At 38.9% G+C, this 19,903-nt stretch overlaps 1 protein-coding gene across 2 annotated transcripts in view; it reads right to left on the bottom strand.

Moving 5' to 3' along the window:
* Positions 1-8,585: 8,585 nt before the first annotated feature.
* The window catches only part of ZMYM2 (zinc finger MYM-type containing 2), a 36,271-nt gene continuing 24,953 nt past the window's right edge, over positions 8,586-19,903 (bottom strand). For both annotated transcript variants that reach the window (XM_072134268.1, XM_072134269.1), the window contains exons 9-23: positions 18,254-18,404; positions 17,978-18,150; positions 17,294-17,459; positions 17,094-17,128; positions 16,865-16,994; positions 15,793-15,908; positions 14,653-15,319; positions 14,446-14,568; positions 13,714-13,808; positions 13,397-13,535; positions 13,069-13,220; positions 12,231-12,345; positions 11,717-11,968; positions 10,441-10,564; positions 8,586-9,461 (exon numbers count right to left, since the gene is read on the bottom strand). In XM_072134268.1, coding sequence (XP_071990369.1) covers positions 9,272-9,461; positions 10,441-10,564; positions 11,717-11,968; positions 12,231-12,345; positions 13,069-13,220; positions 13,397-13,535; positions 13,714-13,808; positions 14,446-14,568; positions 14,653-15,319; positions 15,793-15,908; positions 16,865-16,994; positions 17,094-17,128; positions 17,294-17,459; positions 17,978-18,150; positions 18,254-18,404 — 2,628 coding nt within the window. In that variant the 3' untranslated portion in view covers positions 8,586-9,271. The remainder of the gene's footprint in view (positions 9,462-10,440; positions 10,565-11,716; positions 11,969-12,230; positions 12,346-13,068; positions 13,221-13,396; positions 13,536-13,713; positions 13,809-14,445; positions 14,569-14,652; positions 15,320-15,792; positions 15,909-16,864; positions 16,995-17,093; positions 17,129-17,293; positions 17,460-17,977; positions 18,151-18,253; positions 18,405-19,903) is intronic.

Below are 19,903 nucleotides of genomic sequence, written 5' to 3'. Positions count from 1 at the left end.
AGTGGACATCTCCTTTAATGATATTCCAGACAGCCCTCTGTGGGGGCCATATCCTCACTTTCAGGGGGTCTCCTTCTCTACCCTGAAGGTGGCACTAAGTGATGCTGGCTGTATGTTTGGGGTATTTTTATTTAAGGTTAAGAAATGTCACACTGAATCACATCCTCATCTCTGGTAAAGGAATGGGTCTCCTCTACATGGCAGCCAATTTATAAAATGTAATACAAGTCGTTTTCCATCTCTTATTTGAATGTTTTGATAAGAATTTGCTTGTTTGATTAATTTTAACTATGCCTTGGTAGTGGAGGGAGTAGGTTTTTAGGATGTTCTTTATGTAATATTCAATTTTCCATGTAATTTGTTATAAATAAATTGAGGAGAATTATTAAAAAACAAGGAAAAGAAAAAAGAATCATCACAAAAGCCCCCCCCCCCCCCCCGAAATATTAAAATGAAGTTATTTGTATATCTAAATTTACTCTGTTACTCTTACATTGTAAAGTATCTTCTAGACCGGTGATGGCGAACCTTTTAGAGACCGAGTGCTCAAACTACAACCAAAATGCACTTATTTACTGTGAAGTGACAACGTGGCATTTTAAGCAGTGACTTATTGCTACCTGTTCTTCCACATCTTTCAGTTGTATCCGCCGCCTAAGGACACCAATACAGTTGAAAGAAAGAGGGTCTCTCTGCAGAGGTTGTCCAGCAGGAGGACCTCCAAAGATAATGCAGTTCTGTCAACACCTTCTTACTTTCCCCGCAGTTCCAAACAGCCAATAAAGAGTCACTTTAAAATAGCGAGCAGCATCTCATAAGTTGCCTGGGACTGCAGGAAGATTTGGTGGATTTGGTCTTGTTTGGTGAACTCTGCCCTGTGGTGAGTGCCCACAGATAGGGCTCTGAGTGCCACCTCTGGCACCCGTGCCATAGGTTTGCCACCACTGTCCTAGATGCTTTTATAGTGTACAGAATGTAAGAAGTTCAAAGATATGGGTTATCCAAATAATACAGTAGCTAGGTAAAGGGCACAGGTTATGGAGACTCACATGCTTTCACTTAGATGCACACAATCATTTTGGTCCCAGATTTGCTGGGACTTCCAATAATGGGGATCACTTTGAATCCAATATAAATAGGAGCAGGATTATAAGTGAGCTATTAAAGAGGTTCTCCGCTTTTCATGACCTTTCCATAAAGGACACTTGGACCATTCAGTCAGTCTTTTAGACATGGCCATGTCCAGCCCCAAGACATGCAGTTCTATTCAAGTGAAAATATAATAAGGGCACTATTATTAGAGGCAGGTACTCATTTAGAGCTATCAATGAAAAGGGGAGCACTTTGCTAGACACCACAGATATCTAGCTGATTTTTTGCGCCTATGCAAGGGTGTTAAAGGAAACCTACCACTTGAAGTGGCAGGTTTCAGATGGAAATACCGAGCACCAGCTCAGGGTGAGCTGGTGCCGGAGCTTATTTCTGTTAGTGTTTTAAACCCCTGTATTGCGGTTTAAAACACTTTTTAAACTTTATAGCCGGCGCAGGGAGGTGCGCGCGGTTACATAGGAAGTGAAGGAGAGCCGCGCGCATGGTAAGCGCCGAGCGCGTACCTCCCTGTGCCGGCTATAAAGTTTAAAAAGTGTTTTAAACCGCAATACAACTGTTTAAAACACTAACAAAAATCAGCTCCGGCACCAGCTCACCCTGAGCTGGTGCTCGGTATTTCCATCTGAAACCTGCCACTTCAAGTGGTATGTTTCCTTTAAGAAGTTCGGCGATGGGTGTATCTGTTGCAGTATTCATAATGTATTTTTGCCAGATAGATATTTTCTCTGATTTGTGCCTTTTTTACACCCTATTTTTGAGCAAATCAGGGACTTCTCATACGCAAATCGAAGTACAACTGACCCATACTTATTACCATACATGTTTTAACCCCTTAACGCTCTGCGCCATAGCTCTAAGGCGCAGAGGTATAAGAAGTGTATGAAGAGGGCTCACGGGCTGAGTCCTCTTCATACAAAGGTGGGGGTTTTTGCATATTGCAGAAAACCCCCACCGCTAATAACCGCGGTCGGTGCTTGCACTGATCGCGGCTATTAACCCCTCCGTTTCCACCGGCAAAGTCGCCGGCGGCATTTAAAAGACGGCGATCGATTGCCATGGTAGCCTCGGGTCTTCGTTTGACCCGAGGATACATGGCTTCTGCATATCCATTACAATGAGCCTGTGTCTCATTGTAATGTATAGTGTGCAGAAATGCCATATACTGCGATACAGAAGTATTGCAGTATATGGTAGGAACGATCTGACCATATAGGATTAATGTACCCTAGATGGTCTAAAAAATAATGAAAAAAAAAAAGAAAAAAAAAAGTTTAAAAAATAGAAAAAATTAATAAAATATTAAAAATTCAAATCACCCCCCTTTCCCTAGAACTGATAAAACATAATAAACAGTAAAAATCACAGACACATTAGGTATCGCCACGTCCCAAAACGCCCGATCTATCAAAATATAAAACCGGTTACGGCCGGCGGTGACCTCCGAGACGGGAAATGGCGCCCAAATGTCCGAAATGCGACTTTTACACCTTTTTACATCACATAAAAAATGGAATAAAAAATTATCAAAATGTCGCACAGACCTTAAAATGGTAGCAATGAAAACGTAGGCTCATTTTGCAAAAAATGACCCCTCACACAGCTCCGTGCGCCAAAGTATGAAAAAGTTATTCGCTTCAGAAGATTGCAAAAAAAAATTTTTCTTTTTTGTACACATTCGTTTAATTTTTGAAAATGTATTAAAACACAATAAAACCTATATAAATTTGGTATCACCGCGATCGCACTGAACCAAAGAACAAAGCTGAGCTGTTATTTTGAGTGCACAGTCACAGTCGTAAAAACTGAGCCCACAAGTACGTGCGTTTTTTTTTTCAATTTTTCCACATTTGGAATTTTTTTTCAGCTTCGCAGTACACGGAATGTTAAAATAAATAACATTACGGGAAAGTAAAATTTGTTACGCACAAAATAAGCCCTCACACAGGTCTGTACACGTAAAAATGAAAAAGTTATGGATTTTTGAAGGTGGAGAGCGAGAAATGAACGAAAAAACCCTGTGTCCTTAAGGGGTTAATATGCACCTAAAAAAATATGCAAACTCACACCATAAAAAAAAAATCTCAGACTAAAATACAGTACTTAAAGAAGACCTGTCACAAAAATTTAACCACACTTACTAACAAAGCCTGCTTATAAAGGGTTACAAGTCCTCCCTAAAATTGGCGGCCAGTGGGGAACTGTACCTTAATTAAAGCCGTTTTTATGATATGCAAATTAGCTTTTATGACTCATGTCTTCTGGCTTTGACTGTTCTCTCTCCTGAGCTGCCAGTGAACCACGCCCCCATATTTTGACTGACAGCTCTTTCTGTGAAGGGTTTTTAAATAGGCCAAAATACTAAATACAGGTTTATTTAAACTCTCTATACACACTAAGCCTTGAGCCCTTAATAAGAACACCTGAGAGCGATTGAAATGCGTAGGCTGACTTATCCCTGTTACATGACGGATATACAGCCATTTTAATATATTGTAATATATGATCAATAAAAGAACAAAGGATAGAAAAAAATTCACTTGTGCTGGATTGATGCTTATTATTAAGGGAAACATTACCAATTTAGGCAGTCCCTGTGTTACATACAGGATAGGTTTGTTCTTGAATCAGTATGTAACTTGAAACTGTATATTTTACAATTGTACCTCCAGACCAAATTTTTTGTTTCAGTGACAATTGGATTTTAAAATTTTTTTGCTGTAATGGAACAAAGCATTATCAATAAAGCTTCATTACAGACAACTTACAGCTGATCATTGCAGCCTGCGAGCATCCAGGGAGCTTCACAGTAGGCAGAAAGGTCCATCTGTAACTAGGGGATGTCTGTAAGTCGGGAGTCCTTAAGTAGGGGACTACCTGTATATCTATTACAGATTCCCAACTGTAGACAATGCTGTTACAATGTTGTTGCATTTCTGCAGCACAGTGTGAGGGAACTGGTTTAGCTGGGTGAGAGACTTTTGACCAGGGTCTCATTACAGATACTTTGCCAATAAAGGTCAGGATGGGACCAGGAAAACATTGCCTCTTTAGTTACCTTGTAAGGCAGTTCCCTTATAAAATATATAGTTCTGGAAGTCTGCATGATGCAGGGTATTCAGCAGTCACTGAGCATGCTCATCACTGCTCCATCACTTATGGTCACTTGTTCCCAGGATCAATGGGGATCCTGCTGTCAGACCTTTAGTACTTTGGATTCTTTGCATGCACTGATAGCAAAAGGTTGACCACACAATTTTCAGAAGAGTGTAGGGGAGCTAATATTTGTGTCTATCCATGCCTGCATATTTTTTTTTTTTAACTTTATCTAGATTTATCAATACAAAGACAAGCTGATAAGTTTACTACACCTGGATAGCAGCTGCAAAAGGTTTTGTATTCATTTCTTCATTCTATACCTCAAGAGAAGCCTTTCATAAAACTGAAAATGCGCCATCTAGTGGTACAACTTCAAACTGCACAACGTCCAACATCTCAAAAGCGGCAAAAGTTTTATTGGATTGCTGTGGTCCTATATTACTTGGCACTTCTTTGCCATTTTATGCACACATTAGCTGAATAATACCTGCCAGTTTAGCGATTAATCACTAAAATGAATCACTAAAATGTTTTTGACGTTTTTTCTTTGTATTTTTTCAAGCTTTGATGGAATGTATACATAATGTATACACAAAGTAAAAAAAAAATAAAAGTAGTTCTCTAGGCTTTAAAGTTAGTAAACTAAACAAAAAATAGTAGAAGTCACTGGCAGCACTGATTTACATTAACCCATAACACTTCAAAAGACCAGAGACTAACATCTTAGACAATACAAGAAGGACAATCTGAGAAAACTAGTTACAAGTGAATGGACTGTCATACAATGTTTTACCTAAAATCCCTTAAAGGGGTTGTCCCCAGTATATATAACCCTATTCACCAAATAGAGGATAAGTAGCTGATGAGTGGTTGTCTGACTTCCAGGATATATATATATATATATATATATATATATATATATATATATATATTAGATAGATACATACATAGATACTGCAGAAAAGGCTTATCGGGTAACACCTGCGGTTGGTGCTCGATCTTAGCGAGGAATTGTCGCTCCCCGTGACATCATCGGGGAGCGGCGATCCATCGCTAGGACAGCCTCGGGTCTTCCCAAGAGCGATTCATTTTTAACCCTTTCATTACAATGAGCGATCAGCAACCATACTGATCAGACAACCTAGGGTTAAAGTACCCTAGGGAGTCTGAAAAATAGTAAAAATAAAAGTTAAAAAAATTATAATTTAAAAAAAAAACCCTAAAAATTCAAATCATCCCCCTTTCACTAGAACTGACAATAATATAAACAGTAAAAATCAAACACATTAGGCATCGCCCGATCCATCAACATTTAATAACGGGTTTTCAATGCATTTAACCCCGTAATGGAAAATAGGTCGTACTGGCTTACAAATCAAAGCACTGAAAACATTAAAAGTCGCAAAAAATGTCACCACCCACAGTTACGTCACCAAAGTAAAAATGGCAAAATAAAAAATTTTGTACAGGTGGTTTTAACTTTTGTAAATGTATGAAAACGTAAAACCTATACAAATTTGTTATCCTCGTTATTGCATCGATCCAAAGAATAATGTAGACATGTCATTTGGGGCATACAGTGAAATCCAAGCCCACAAGAAAACGGAGCAAATACGTTTTTTTCTCCAATTTCACTGCATTTGGAATTTTTTTCCCTGCTTTCCAGTACACGGCATGGAATATTAAATACCATCACTATGAAGAGCAATTTGTTACGCAGAAAAAAAAGCCGTCACACAGCTCTGCTTATTGGAAAATAATAAAAAAAAAATTAGATTTTTGAAGGTGGGCAGTGAAAAATGAAAATGCAAAAACAAAAAAGGGCTGCGGCGGGAAGGGGTTAATGTTTGATTTCCTTCACAGCCTGCTTCCTTCTAAAAATCAACTTTTATAATTGTCCTAATGAGAAGGGCATTACCAGAGCCCCTGTGTACTCTAGCTTCACAGACAGTTAACACAGGGGGAGTACTCCAGCACAGTTTAACAGCCTGTGAAGCTTGAGGACAGAGTTGCCCCAGTAACATCCCTAGAACCCTTAGACTCATTAGAATTATTATAAAAAGTTAATTTTAGAAAGGAGGAGGCCATGTATAACAAATATAAGGAGACTACAACAGTTAGTGCCTGGATATACGAGCCCTGGTTTGTCATGCTGGATTTTGATGCTAGATTTCCTTAAAACTATAATAGATGTTGGTGATTAATCAAGTGGAACTGTTGAGGTCACTAGCTATGGAATAAATAGGGGGTTGAGCTGCTACACAGATAAGTTCTTTTGGGATATTTTGGATTGGGTGGCAACAAAGTATCCAATGTGCACCTGTGAACAAGCTCAAACTTCTGCGCCTCCTCCCATCAATAAACTATATTTTACCATAACTTTTTCACATATCTTTATTGCTTTTGCATAGTCTCAATACGTTTTGAAACCATAGAAGAGAGGAAAAAAAAAAAAAAAAAAAAACACTAAACATGTAGCCTGTAGTAAATAAAAAAAAAAACAATACAACTATTACAGTGAGTAATTATACATTTCTATCATTATAGATTTATTGGGAATTTACCATAACCAGAAAATAAAGCGCTCACACAAATAACCCATCAGTGCCAAAAGTAAACTCACCATCTGGACTGCCAAATAACTTCTAGAAAAACTCTGCCCTTCAAACAGTATTGTAATAGCTGCACATCTGAGGGTGTGGTGTATGCCTTGTCTATAGTGTGGTGGTGGTGGTGGGGGGGGGGGTGTCATCAATCACCTACATTACAATGCCAATTTCCATATGGCAAATCCACAGGTAATATGGAGCATAAGCAGTAATCCAAAACAAACAAAAAAAAAAGTATATCTAGCATGAAGTGTCAATAGTGGATGCGAATTTCTCTGCAGCAGCTACATGGGAGGTGAAGGTTATTGCAGTTTCAATACAAAACAAAATACTTTTGTCAGGGATGTAGCTCTATAGGGGAGACCCTATTCCTTTTTAAAGGGGTTTTCCCACTAAAGGAAAAAGTTAGGCCCTATCCATGGGATAGGACCCAACATGCTGATCAGTGGGGGGTCTCAGTGCCGAGACCCCTGCTGATCGCGAAAACGAGGGGTCCGTCAGATTAATGGAGAAGGCGGCCGTACATGACCGTTCTGCTCCATTACTCTCTATGGAGCTGACGGAAATTGCAGAGCGCCACGCTCCAAGATCTTGGTCAGCCCCATAGAGATTAAATGGAGCAGAATGGTCATGTCCTGCTGCATTAGTCTGATGGAGCAACGACCCCTCGTTTTTGCGATCTGTGAGGGTCTCAGCACGGAGACCACCACTGATCAGCAAGTTAGGTCCTATCCCGTGGATAAGGCCCAACTTCACTTAAAGGGGTTTTCCCACAAATGAATCTTTGATCTACTTCCACAGCAAGGTAATTTTCTTTAATATACACGTTTTTTTATGTAATATACAAATCCGATAGTATTCCAGCTATCCCTTATGAAAGGAAATCTTCCTCAAAATCCATCATGGGCACTTCAATCATAAACCAGGGACACTTACTCATAGATCGTGGTAATCTGCTTATATTTGTTATCCATGGCCGCCTTCATTCTAAATCAACTTTTATAATAATTCTAATGAGCCTAAGAGTTCTGGGGGGCTGTCACCAGTGTGTGTGTGTCAGGCAGAAGGAGGAGGGGGTGAGAGTACTGTGGGAGCAGGACAACAGTTAGCCGATGAAGCAGCAGCATGTAGGGGCTCTGGTTATGCCCCCAAGAGCCCTTTAGGCTCATGAGGAAAATTATAAAAAGTTTGATTTTAAAAAGGAAGGAGGCCAATGATAACACATAAGAGGATTACCAGAGTCACGGTGCTTGGATCTATGAGTTTGAGTCCCTGGTTTATCGTGATGGATCTTTAATCTTAGATTTCCTTTAAAACGTTTCATGGTTTTGTAATGAATTGAATTCAACAAAATCCCTCCTATTGGAAAAAAATTAAAATAATAAAAAAAAAAATATGCACTCACACCCATTCATGAAATTGCCTTACAGCAATACCATAATAAACAGCCTATTGGAACAGTTATAAGCAACTTCAAGTTTTGAAAAGGCACATGAAAAAGTATGAGGCGAGGCGGCCTGCATGTCAGATTTTAGTAGTCGCTTGAAGCTAGAATTTGAATTCACTTTTTTTTTTTATATTTTATATTTATCATCAAGGCAAAAAAATGAAGATATTCACCTGAAAGTCACATAGCAGCAAAACAAAAAAAAAAACAAAAAACACTGCAATAACAATTAAATTCATCTCCAGAGAAAACTCCAATGTAGGCAGCATTTTTATTTACGTGGCAATAAATGAATCACAAAAAAAAAAAAAAGAGAAAGAAAATTCATGGTAATATTTTAATCGGGAGAAAATAAAATTGAGAAAAAGAAAAAAAAAATTAACAAAAAAAATGTTTAAGTTACAGTAAACAAATATTGACATTTTCAAAAAAATTGCCTAATTTTTGGTACAGGCAAGAATTCATTTTTCTACATAAACCGATAGGATTTCTCTATTATCCCCAAACTGAAAATAAAAGCATTTCCTATGACTTTACAGAGGAATTTAAAATTTGAGAAGGCATAATCTAAGTCTTGTTAATTCTAGCCGATACTTAACTAGCGAATTTAAGAAACTGGGTAAAAACTTCCTTTTTTTTTTTTACAGAAAGCTTTATAACAGCAGAAGTGTGCAATATGGAGATAAAGCAATTACACATGGCACATTCTCATTCAGATCTCATGTAAAAAGTTACAAACGTCCCTAATTCAAATAAATAATAATAAAAAAAAAAAAATGAGCTGTTTGTGTTGTGTTTTATGTTCCCTAAAATTCACTACAAGGAAAATGGCAAAATGTCACACATATTTACATGGTACTACCCAGGCAGGGTATACACCGCTACAAAAACTCATAAAATACATGTGGAGTAAACGTGAAATGTCTTCACTCTTCGTTTTCTTCACGCCAGCAGCTTGTGTCTATCTAACGTGACTTTAGGTCTCTCGTCGGCGCTTAAAAGCCAAATTTTAGTCCGTGTCTTCATCCAGCTCGTAACTGTTTTTGTCATAAATGTCCTTTACTAGTAAAACCCGTATTAGCATATTTTCCAAAGTGTTGCGATCCAGGGGAGTCGATGTGAACCACAGAGAAGAACCAGGAGAGGGGATTTCAGGAGTCAAATAAAACACGTCCATTCTCTGGCTCAGATTCTGTGGGCTGCGGAGGGGCAAAAAAAGAAAAGTTGCAAATATAATAATTAAAACAAAACACACACACACATCGGTAAAACAGATATAAAAAATCCAGTACACATACTAAAAACCTCAGAACATGAGCAGTAATATTTATCATTAAAGGGGGTCATCAGCATCATAAAGCTTTACCAGGCTATGGGTGACCGTATAAAGGTGTTTTAGATAAGCGATCCAACTGTTTTTTGCCCAGAGACCGGCTGCACCAAAAACATTTTTTTCCAGGGACCTACTGGTCAGGTAACCCCTTTATTATGGTACTTTGGGTAAAAATAAAAAACCTGCGAATACCACATATCTAACCCCAACACATAATGTGCCATCTCGAGTAACCCACTGTCTAAAATGCCACCTTTCCTGCAGCTGCTCCCATTTCTTTAGCCCCTCCCGATACAAAATGAAAAAAAAAAAAGAAAAAAAAGAAAGGAGGGGACATTAGGCCTTTTCATTAAAAGGGAAAAGCCCCCCCCCCCCCCCCTCAATTAATGAAATGTCCACAGCAGAGCCCCCGGCCCCATTCATGAAATTCCCACAACTATGCTTACTTCTGGCTTCTCTCTGCGGCTCAATCATCCATTCTCAGGTACACATTATGACGTCACACGGACGCAAAACCTCCACGTCATAGTGTATACGCGCAGGAAGATGTGGCCACATTAATGCCCTTGTATGCAAAAACATTCATGTGTACTCTGTAGATATGATGGGAATTATGGGGTATTCCAGGGTAGACGTCAGTGGATAGGTGAAAAGTGCCATATCCCTGATGTCCAGTTGCAAGGTCTTCCACTGCTAGCAGTACAATAGTAGTAAAAAATGTTTATGAAGTGGAGGACCAGCATGAGCAATATATGCTCTAGGGATAAATGCCTTCATCTGGCGTTGTTCGGGAAGAGAGATTATCCAGGACTACAAAAGATGACTTCATTATACTTTAACATTACCTTTTAGACGTATAGTAATCAAAAATCTTCACAGGGCAACGTGATGGGTCAGCGGTGTTTTCAATCTGTTCCAGTATGGTCTCATCATCCTCCTCATGTTTCCTTTTCCCAGGTACAACTTTATCTACAAGAGAGACAACTAACTGAACATTCGGTGCATGAACTTCAAAGGGACAATTCTTGTTTCAGCAAATTCTCCCGCATCCACCAAAGATCGGGGATAGCTTTAGAAAGGGGGTTTCTTGAAGGCAAAAAAATGAACGGAGTGACTGCCCGTGTGACTGGGACGGCCTTAAAGGAAACCTACCACTGCTGGCATGATAAAATCATGCGAGCAGACCACCTGGTAGGCTATTTAATACTGATGCCGGTACATACTTTAGTTAGGCACGGCGATCGTTAGTTTAGATTAAAAAATGTTTTACTTACATATGAAAATATTCCTCCGGTGCTACCCCTACGTCATCTTCGGAAGGGAGATGCCTTCCGATCTTTAATTATTCACTCCTCCTTCATTGTAGCCGTTTCCTTCGGGTGCCGAGAGCCGTGACGTCACCAAGCTCTCGGTACCTATCGCTGTCCGGAGAGTTAGTATCTGCGCATGCGCGATAGGTGCCGAGAGCTTGGTGACGTCACGGCTCTCGGCACCCGAAGGAAACGGCTACAATGAAGGAGGCGTGAATAATTAAAGATCGGAAGGCATCTCCCTTCCGAAGATGACGTAGGGGTAGCACCGGAGGAATATTATCATATGTAAGTAAAACATTTTTTTATCTAAACTAACGATCGCCGTGCCTAACTAAAGTATGTGCCGGCATCAGTATTAAATAGCCTACCAGGTGGTCTGCTCGCATGATTTTATCATGCGAGCAGTGGTAGGTTTCCTTTAAATAGCCAAGCAATGTACTCTACTATTGTCAGCAGCCCTACATAAAACAAACGGAGTGGCAGCATTTATCTGGGAGTTAAACGACCCCTTTTACTGTAACCAGAAAGTTACCCCTCTTCTGTAGAATAATGGCTTTCATAATTGATTTCTAAACTACAAACATATTTAGTAGCCAAGTATCGAAATTGTGATGTAATGTGATGTACTAGGTAAGTAGGTTTTGGTCCCCCTCCAAAAAAAAGAAGTCAAAATATTACTATAATAAGGAAGAAACCTCCAACACACAATCAGCATTACCGTATACAATAGGTTTGACACAAAAAAATTCAGAATAGGACACGGATGTAGAATTTTATTAACACAATTAATTTACACCAATCCGCTCACCTTCACTGTTGCACTCAAGTAATGAAGATCCCTGGTACTGAAGACAAGCCTTTGTCTCTTGCGTAAGGGGATTTCTTTTCCAATGCTTTAAGACGTTACCAAAAGAAAGTCGTAAGTGCTGATCTACTGTCCTCAAATTAAAATACTTAGTATTAAAGTAGAAGAGGGTAAAGAGCAGGGACATGGAAGATTGGGTTCCAAGCTGATTTGCTTGCCACAAATAACTTTCCTCGACGCGGGAAAATATTAAGCCTATAAATATAGTAAATATAAAAAAAAAAAAATTAGATATGGGTCAGTATACAGAAACCATCCCCATGGATACATTTGGGGCATCTGGTAAGTAAAACTCAATAGCCTGGTAGCAAATAACATTTTAATGCACTTCTAGTCGGGAATGATTGCAAGGACCTCAATTACCCAGACGAATACTGTGCCATATAGCTTGTGTAACAGCAGCTAAAGGCCTATGAAATCACAATATAAAGCATGGCATACTCTCTTCATTGCTTACCATCTGGTAGAATACTGGGCTGCCAGCTTCTAAGTATATTATTGAGCTCTTGTCCAAATGCCTCATATTCTTGATCATGAAATATATTTTCCGTCTTTCGGCTGGCAGACAAGAACTAAGAGAAATAACCGTGTGAGTCCCCAAGTCCACCGAGCAAGAGTAACAAAACTACTTTATTATATAGAATAAAGCGGAAGTAGAACAAAAATTGGGTCATATGACCAATGTATGTCCATTGTACGAAAAAATAAGTCGTATTCAGAATTTTTTGTTAATATGCAAGTAAAATTCTAAAAGCAATATTTTTTATTTTTTGACCTACAATATTCTGTATGTGAAGTTCGAAGACTCCACGCAATACAATTCTATTTTGCAAAGGCTGTCCTGGCATTCTGCTAAAAGAAGCGAGTTGTAACAGGCTAGAAAACACTTATAATTAGCAGCATAGAGCGTGGGGACAAGATATCCGGCACTCAATCCTGCAAATAATGCATGCCCCCGCATCTCCTCCTCCCATGCTGAAAGCATTGGAAAGCAAGATAAATTCATGGCTCTCGTGTGACGTCATCTCCCCTCTCCCATCATGGGAGAAAAAAGTAGCGAGGGCGTGCACAATTAGCTTAGCAGCCCGGAGCACCAGACATCTTGTCCGCACGCTGCTAATTGTAAGTGTGTTTTCTAGGTGATCCCGGGATGTCAAGCCTAGCGCCAGGATCAAGATGAAGAGGAGAAGGGGGGGTGGGTATTTCTAGGTTTTTTCATGTTTTCTACGTGGTTGATTTCCTTTAAAAATGAAGCTCAGTTAAGATTTATAAGCTTGTAATATTACAGTACTGACCTCCTGGATACCAAGACACAAATAGTAAATGCTGTCCGGTGCATAGGTATCTCCACTTGGTCTCCGCACCTCCTTAATAAAACATGACAACCAATAGCTGAGTGCACTTGATGGAAGCGCCAGAAGATCATCTTTTAATCGCACCGATTTATCTGAAAAAGGATTTAAAAAAAAAAAAAAAAAAAAAAAGGAAGAAGAAGAAGACCGTCATTAGCTAGGACAACACAAACAAAGTTTTTGGGGTTTACTTGTACTAAAAGTTTGTTAAATAGTCATTTTCAGGCTGCAGAAGGAAGAAAGGATAGTAGAGAATATAGAAAACACTTACATTCTGTGAGCTCATCTGTAGAGATTTGAGTTTTTACCCAGCGCTTCCAAGCATTAACGCCATAGGAATAGTTTAGTGGAAACAAAGACTCAGAGTTTTCATTCGATGACTGGTCACAAACAGCTTTCCTCTTTGCCCCCTGTAATAAGATAATAGTAGTGAATTATTGCAAACTCAATACAGAAAAATGCTCAGCCTCAAGAGTCAGATCTCTCTCTAATGGTTGCAGAATTTTTTTTTTTAAATATTTCTAATTAATCTTTTTTTCTTTTTTTTTTTTTTTTTTTTAGGAAAAATCACCAACGTTTTGAAAGTACCTTTTTAATTGGTTTAGGCTTGGGCTGATCCTCATACTCTTCATCAAATACAGGTGGCAAACAGAAGTCGTTTTCAGTATCAAATTCCTCAGCGGCTGTAGAAAATTTAAAAAAAAAAAAAAAAAAGTAGTTAAAAGTTTTAAGACTTAAACCAGTCACAACACCACTAGATTGTACGGACATGCTGAGTACAGTTCAGCAGAGTGGGGTTATGGTCAGTCAACAAAGGGTCTAAAGGTTCATGCAACAAATTCCGCTTTGTATATCTGGTCATTAAAAGACAAGTTTAATAACCACCCATATAATTCTTACCCTGACAAAGTTTGGGGAGCCACTGGTCGCATGACCCTGTGACAACAGAATTCAGCATTATGTCCTATTGGCTTCTGATGGATGGAGGGGGCAGTGCAACCATTACTGTATCCAGATGTCCTCTAATGATTGCACGGTCCACTCATCCGCAGGGCACAAGATGTTACAGCTCCTTCCGTCAGCCACTCATACGATCTCGCCTCCACATAAACTTGAATTAGTAAATAAGTGTCAAGCCCCTTTAAGCTTACAAAAAACACTAATGACCCACACACCTATAGTTATATAAAATTATGGACTTAGTCAAAAGTGGATACTTGTCAAAAGAAATGGATGGGTGGATTCAGTACATTTTGCTGTGCACAAGCGGCTTGCCACTTCTTAAAGTGCCACACTTATGAAATCCAAGTTTCCTCTTACCCCTTGGAAAGTCAATTTCAAGATCAAGCTCTGGCTCATATGGAAAATCTGACAGGCCTGTTGGACTCTCTGCAGCGCAGTTTGTAGAAACCTCTTCATTTAAGCCATCCTCCTCCTCCAGATCTGAGGAAAAAACATTTTTTTAAAAGGACTGAATAAAAAAGTTCTATATATATATATGCAAAAAGGTGAAATGTTATAATCTACCTGTGTCAGACAATATCTTCGCTTCAATAATGTCTGTGTCCAGAAGATCAGATTCCACTGACTTCAAAGGACCATCATTCAATAGAAGATCTTCTTTGTCAGATTCCTCTTTAATGAATTCTTCCTTATCAGATTCTTCTTTAATGGATTCCTCTTTGTCAGATTCTTCTTTAATGGATTCCTCTTTGTCAGATTCTTCTTTAATGGATTCCTCTTTATCAGATTCATCTTTAATGGATTCTTCCTTATCAGATTCATCTTTAATGGATTCTTCCTTATCAGATTCATCTTTAATGGATTCTTCCTTATCAGATTCATCTTTAATGGATTCTTCCTTATCAGGTCCATCTTTAATGGATTCTTCTTTCATATATTCTTCCTTTACTACTTCTTTCACAGAATCTTCCTCCAGTTTATCTTCATCATTGATTACATTGTTCCACTTTTCTTCCTTGATCAATTCACAGTGTAGTTTGTGTTCATCCTTTACCTTTGTCTCCTCTTCAGGATCTTCTATTAGTAATATGGAATCATCGGTTTCTTCCTCTCCAATTTCCTCGGCCTTTAAATCGTCTTCTTCCTTTAATTCAACATCTTCAGGGAAAAGCTCTGCTTTTAGTTCTATTATTTTATCCAGATCAGCTGGTACCAAAACTGGGACCGGGACCTGAGAGGAACACAAGGCAACACACATATTATGCATCATGGACTTTTCTATTGCAGTGATTAATCTCTAAAGGTCTGTAAAGCCTATTGATCACACGTTTGGTCCCACAAACTGGTTTCTTTGCACTTGTGAGATTCACTAGACAGAACTGAACAGAGCTTGTGGCCAGTTTGTAAGACCAAATTCACTAGTGAACAATGGGGCTTTAAAATTTTAGTCCACGAGTTGCAACTAAACTTTTACCCCAGTGCTCAATCCTAACTAATACAGAGCATTTTTTTTTATTTCACAATTGCAGATGAGCTTGAACCAAGGACCATCAATCAAAAAATGTGGCATCAAATATTTTGTAAACTTTAGACAAAATGTTTGATGTGTACATAGACTGACATAGAACATGTAGAAATCCTATAAAAAGTGTACACTAGCATTTATGAAGTGCAACCTGAACTACTTTGAAAGCCACTACTTACTGGAAGAGGCAATGGAGCTGGAGCCGGTACTTTCTGACTGTAGAGATTCATAGGCAGCGGGACATATACAGGGACAGGAATAGGCACTGGAACATACTTTGTATTTGGGTCTTCATCTGCAGAGAAAAATGATGGCAACTTAATCACACTCTGAAAATAAGTATTTAGATGTCACGACCATTGCTTATATTGTTGAAGTCCTAAAGCATGGAGTCTCGGTGGCTGGTTACATGTGTAGCTGTTCAGTGTGTCCACACAGTAAAGCCAAGGGCAAAACTGCATAATACCTGGTTTCCCCGAAAATAAGACAGTGTCTTATATAAATTTTTGCTCCTTAACAGGCACTTGGTCTTATTTTCAGGGGATGTTTTTATTTTTCCATGAACAAGAATTTACATTTATTGGTGAACAAAAAATCGACTTCTAAAACATCCTTATAACTCTCCAAACTCTGAACTATTGGAATTATTGGCCCCAATCTCTCATGTTTAGCAATAACACTTTCCTTAAAATGACCCCTTCCTGTCCAGGTAGCTGCTTGTAGTGCATTTGTCCTGCAACAGTCAGTGATTTTATTCTGCAAATTCTTCACCCATGTCACAACCTATTGCAGCATCTAAAAAATTTCCTAATACTAATGTATGACGTGGGGGGTGGGGGGGGGGGGATTGCTGCAATGACGACTGCTGGGTCTTATTTTCAGGGGGGCGGGGGGGGTCTTAAATTTCTACGATTGAACAAAATTGTACTAGGTCTTATTTTTGGGGGATGTCCTATTTTAGGGGAAACAGGGTAGCAATAACTGTGGCTAATAGGAGATAGGAGATATATACACATTAACATAAGTTAGGTGCATATTTGTCAGATTTCACCCCATAAGAATAAATTTAAAAAAACATGTATACATTCCCATGTGGCGGATATTGTAAACCTCTTTCAAATTCCTTTTACGGTTTTCTAGGTCAAGAAATCCACATCATATCCATTGTACATATCTATATAGTATAATTAGAGTAAAATAAGAATCACTTTGTGTGTAAAATAGGACATTTAAAACAACATTTAACAGTACCTGTCTGGCATGACTTGGTCTGCATATGAGGTTTACAGTAGGTGGCTTTAGTCATTGACAAAGGCTTACACAGCACAGCCTTATTCTTCATGTCTTTAGGCGCTACGGGAGAACAGGAAGAATTTGTGCCCTAAAATTAAAAAAAAAAAAAAGTATTTTTAAAGTACAAATCTGAAATGCAGTTGTCACATACAAATAAGGTAACAGCTGTTGTCTGTATAAAACTCACTGTAGCTCTTGGCCGAGCAGCTTGAACTCCAATATCTGAGAGAGAAAAAAAAAGAAAATAGTCAAATAACTTCTGAAATGTTGCAACTGCATTCATACAATTCTGTAAAAAAATTTTAAAAAAAATAAAATAAAATTGTATATCAATCCTGCAGTAGCACCCATTAATATGCTGGTAAATACAACAGTAACCATACTTACCAAGATGCATGTTCTCTGGGCCCTTCTGTGTAGTCATATTGGGCTCATTCTGCTGACTGTAAAAACGCAGTAAGCACTGCTGGTCACAGAAGTTCTTTATCGCGCCTCGCCACTGTATTTTCTCCTTCAGAGTCCCTTGAGTTCTACAGCAGTCGCATCTCGCTGCCTGAAATATCAAAGAAGGGTGTGTGAGAAACTCATACAGTGCTCTGAAAGGGAACCAGTCTAATACACTAGTAGGTCCTTATCAGGTGGTAACTTTAGGGTTTCAAATTTATCCATCTTCGCGTTTATGTTAATAGAAAAAAAAAATAAAAAATAAAATATATATAAATATAATCAATATTGTAATCAAACACCTGCTATAAAGACAGCTACTTTACAAAGTCATATTGTGGGGCTCCCCCTACTAGCTTGAAGAGTTTATTCCATATACAAAATATTTATTTTTTTAAATAAAGCTTTTCCTATATTGATTCATTGACAATACTTTGAATTTTGTCACTTACTGATTTCAATAAAGTTTATTGAACAGAAATAAAGCTTTTCTTTTTTGTGGGTGGGGGAGTGGGTAAGTTCAAAGATACCCCCGTATACGGATACGTGGAGGTGCCTAGGCAAGCACCGATGTTAAAAAAACAGAAAATCCACAAAAGCCGATATACACCGATCAGATCCTGTTACCTTATAATACCAATCATGAAACTTTCTGCTGCAGTCCTCAGTGCAAAAATCTCTGATTTTGCCATCAAACTCTTTAGTTGCTCCTCTTCTGCACATCTGAAAGCAGTAGTTACAGGTCACACATTTCAGTCCAAGCCGCTTTGCAAAGTCCTGTTTGTATAGCAGCTTACAACCTGTGAGCAAAAAGAATATACAATATATATATAGGTTAACTTCTCACCTTCCCATCCCCGTACATACTTCATATTCACTTTGCACATTAACATCATGACAAACCTTCGCTGCAGAACGGTTTCTTGACGCCAGAGAATTTCACGGTCTCGTGCAAGGTTTTCTCTTCCTGACAGTTTTCACAGAAGGTAACAATGCAGTGCAGCTTTTTATAATCCTCACAGCAGATCGTGCTGCAGAACTGGGTCACTTTTTTCTGCAAGGAAATTAAAAGCACCACATTTTTTTACAAAAGATGTGGACATGTATAAAAGTACAATTAAAAAAGTACTGTAAAATCTTATATCCTTTAGAGATTAGGAAACTTTCGGGTAAAAAGGGGTTTCTTCCAAGCATATGGAAAATCCCTGGGAGCCAGCAGAAAAGTGAAAAAAAAAAAAATGAAACCAGAAATGAATACTTAGAGGACTATTGGTGATCTAGTAATTGCTTTTTTTTCTGATCCGTGTGTGTTGGCGGATCGCTCTGCAGTCATGGTACCTGTGCCTGCCCTCCTCAGATGGCCTCAGGGAAGTGTGTGAACAAGGATGCTACTCATTGGATGAAGAGGGTCCTGTGAAGTACCAGGACAGCTCAGGGATCGGGAAGTTGAACAGGGCAAGTATGTTTGTTTCGCCTCTCTCGCCACCTGGCAGGGTTTCCATATTCACAGAAGTAAACAACGTCTTTTACTGCTTGCTGACTTCTCTTTGACTTAGGTTAGTTCAACAAGGGTCATGTTGTAATAGAGCAAGTTTGGGATCGCACTTGTCAGCGTGAGACCACGTGTGGGACAGCGGGTGGCTGTATTTGAGGGTTCGCTAGGTGCCTGCTACCAGGGCCATTGATCTGGATCCATACCCACACCCCTGGATTGTTGAGCTCCACCCATTTTGTATAATATGCGTAACTGGTTTGAAAACCACAAGGTGCTCAGTTGGTGTAAAATAAAGTTGTGTCTGCAGAACTGGATTGAATTTATGATGTAAGGCTGGTGAAACAAAGCTGTGTATTCTGATTCAACCACATTATGCAAATAGATGTGCCCCAACCCTATAGTAAATAATGTTTTTGAGTGTCCCCTTGTATGTTCAGTTGCTGGGGGGGGGGGAATCCTTGTGGAGAGTTGCCTGATGGTGTTTGTTTAAAAACAAGTCATTTATTCTTCTTTAAAGGAAATCTACCATTTGATTGTATGCATTATGAACCAAAACATACCTTGAGACTGCTGTAGCTACACTGATGCAGGAACATATCTTATTTAACCCCTGTGCTGAGTGGTTCTGCTTAAAAATCAATTATAAAATGATAATGAAGCTACGTGGCTTCTGTGCCTGGGCTCAGCGCTTTACCTATCACATTAGTTATGCACTGCACCAGAGGTTGATGCAAACACTGTTCTCCCTGCCAGGCAGAATAATCAATTGCTGCACCATTCCCCAGCTGCTGTGTATGAGTGATCCAGCTCTGTGTGCATTATGTATCCAGCTTTCCCAAGGTCCTGAATTTTATAGTTTTTTCAGAAAAACAGCAGTGTGATTAAACAACATATGATCCTGCAACATGCCTCAAGGTATGTTTGCTTCATACTGCATGAAATCAAATGGTAGATTTTCTTTAAAAGTTATAAGAATATAAAAACATATCATTGATCATTCTTAGCTACACGTTTCGAGACCAAAACACTGCCTCTTTTTCAAGCTAGAACAAGAAAGT

This window comes from Engystomops pustulosus, chromosome 2 (genome assembly GCF_040894005.1).
Source record: "Engystomops pustulosus chromosome 2, aEngPut4.maternal, whole genome shotgun sequence".
Lineage (NCBI taxonomy): Eukaryota > Metazoa > Chordata > Amphibia > Anura > Leptodactylidae > Engystomops > Engystomops pustulosus.
The sequence above is the reverse complement of the archived record's forward strand: the minus strand, read 5'-3'. Positions and strand labels throughout refer to the sequence as shown.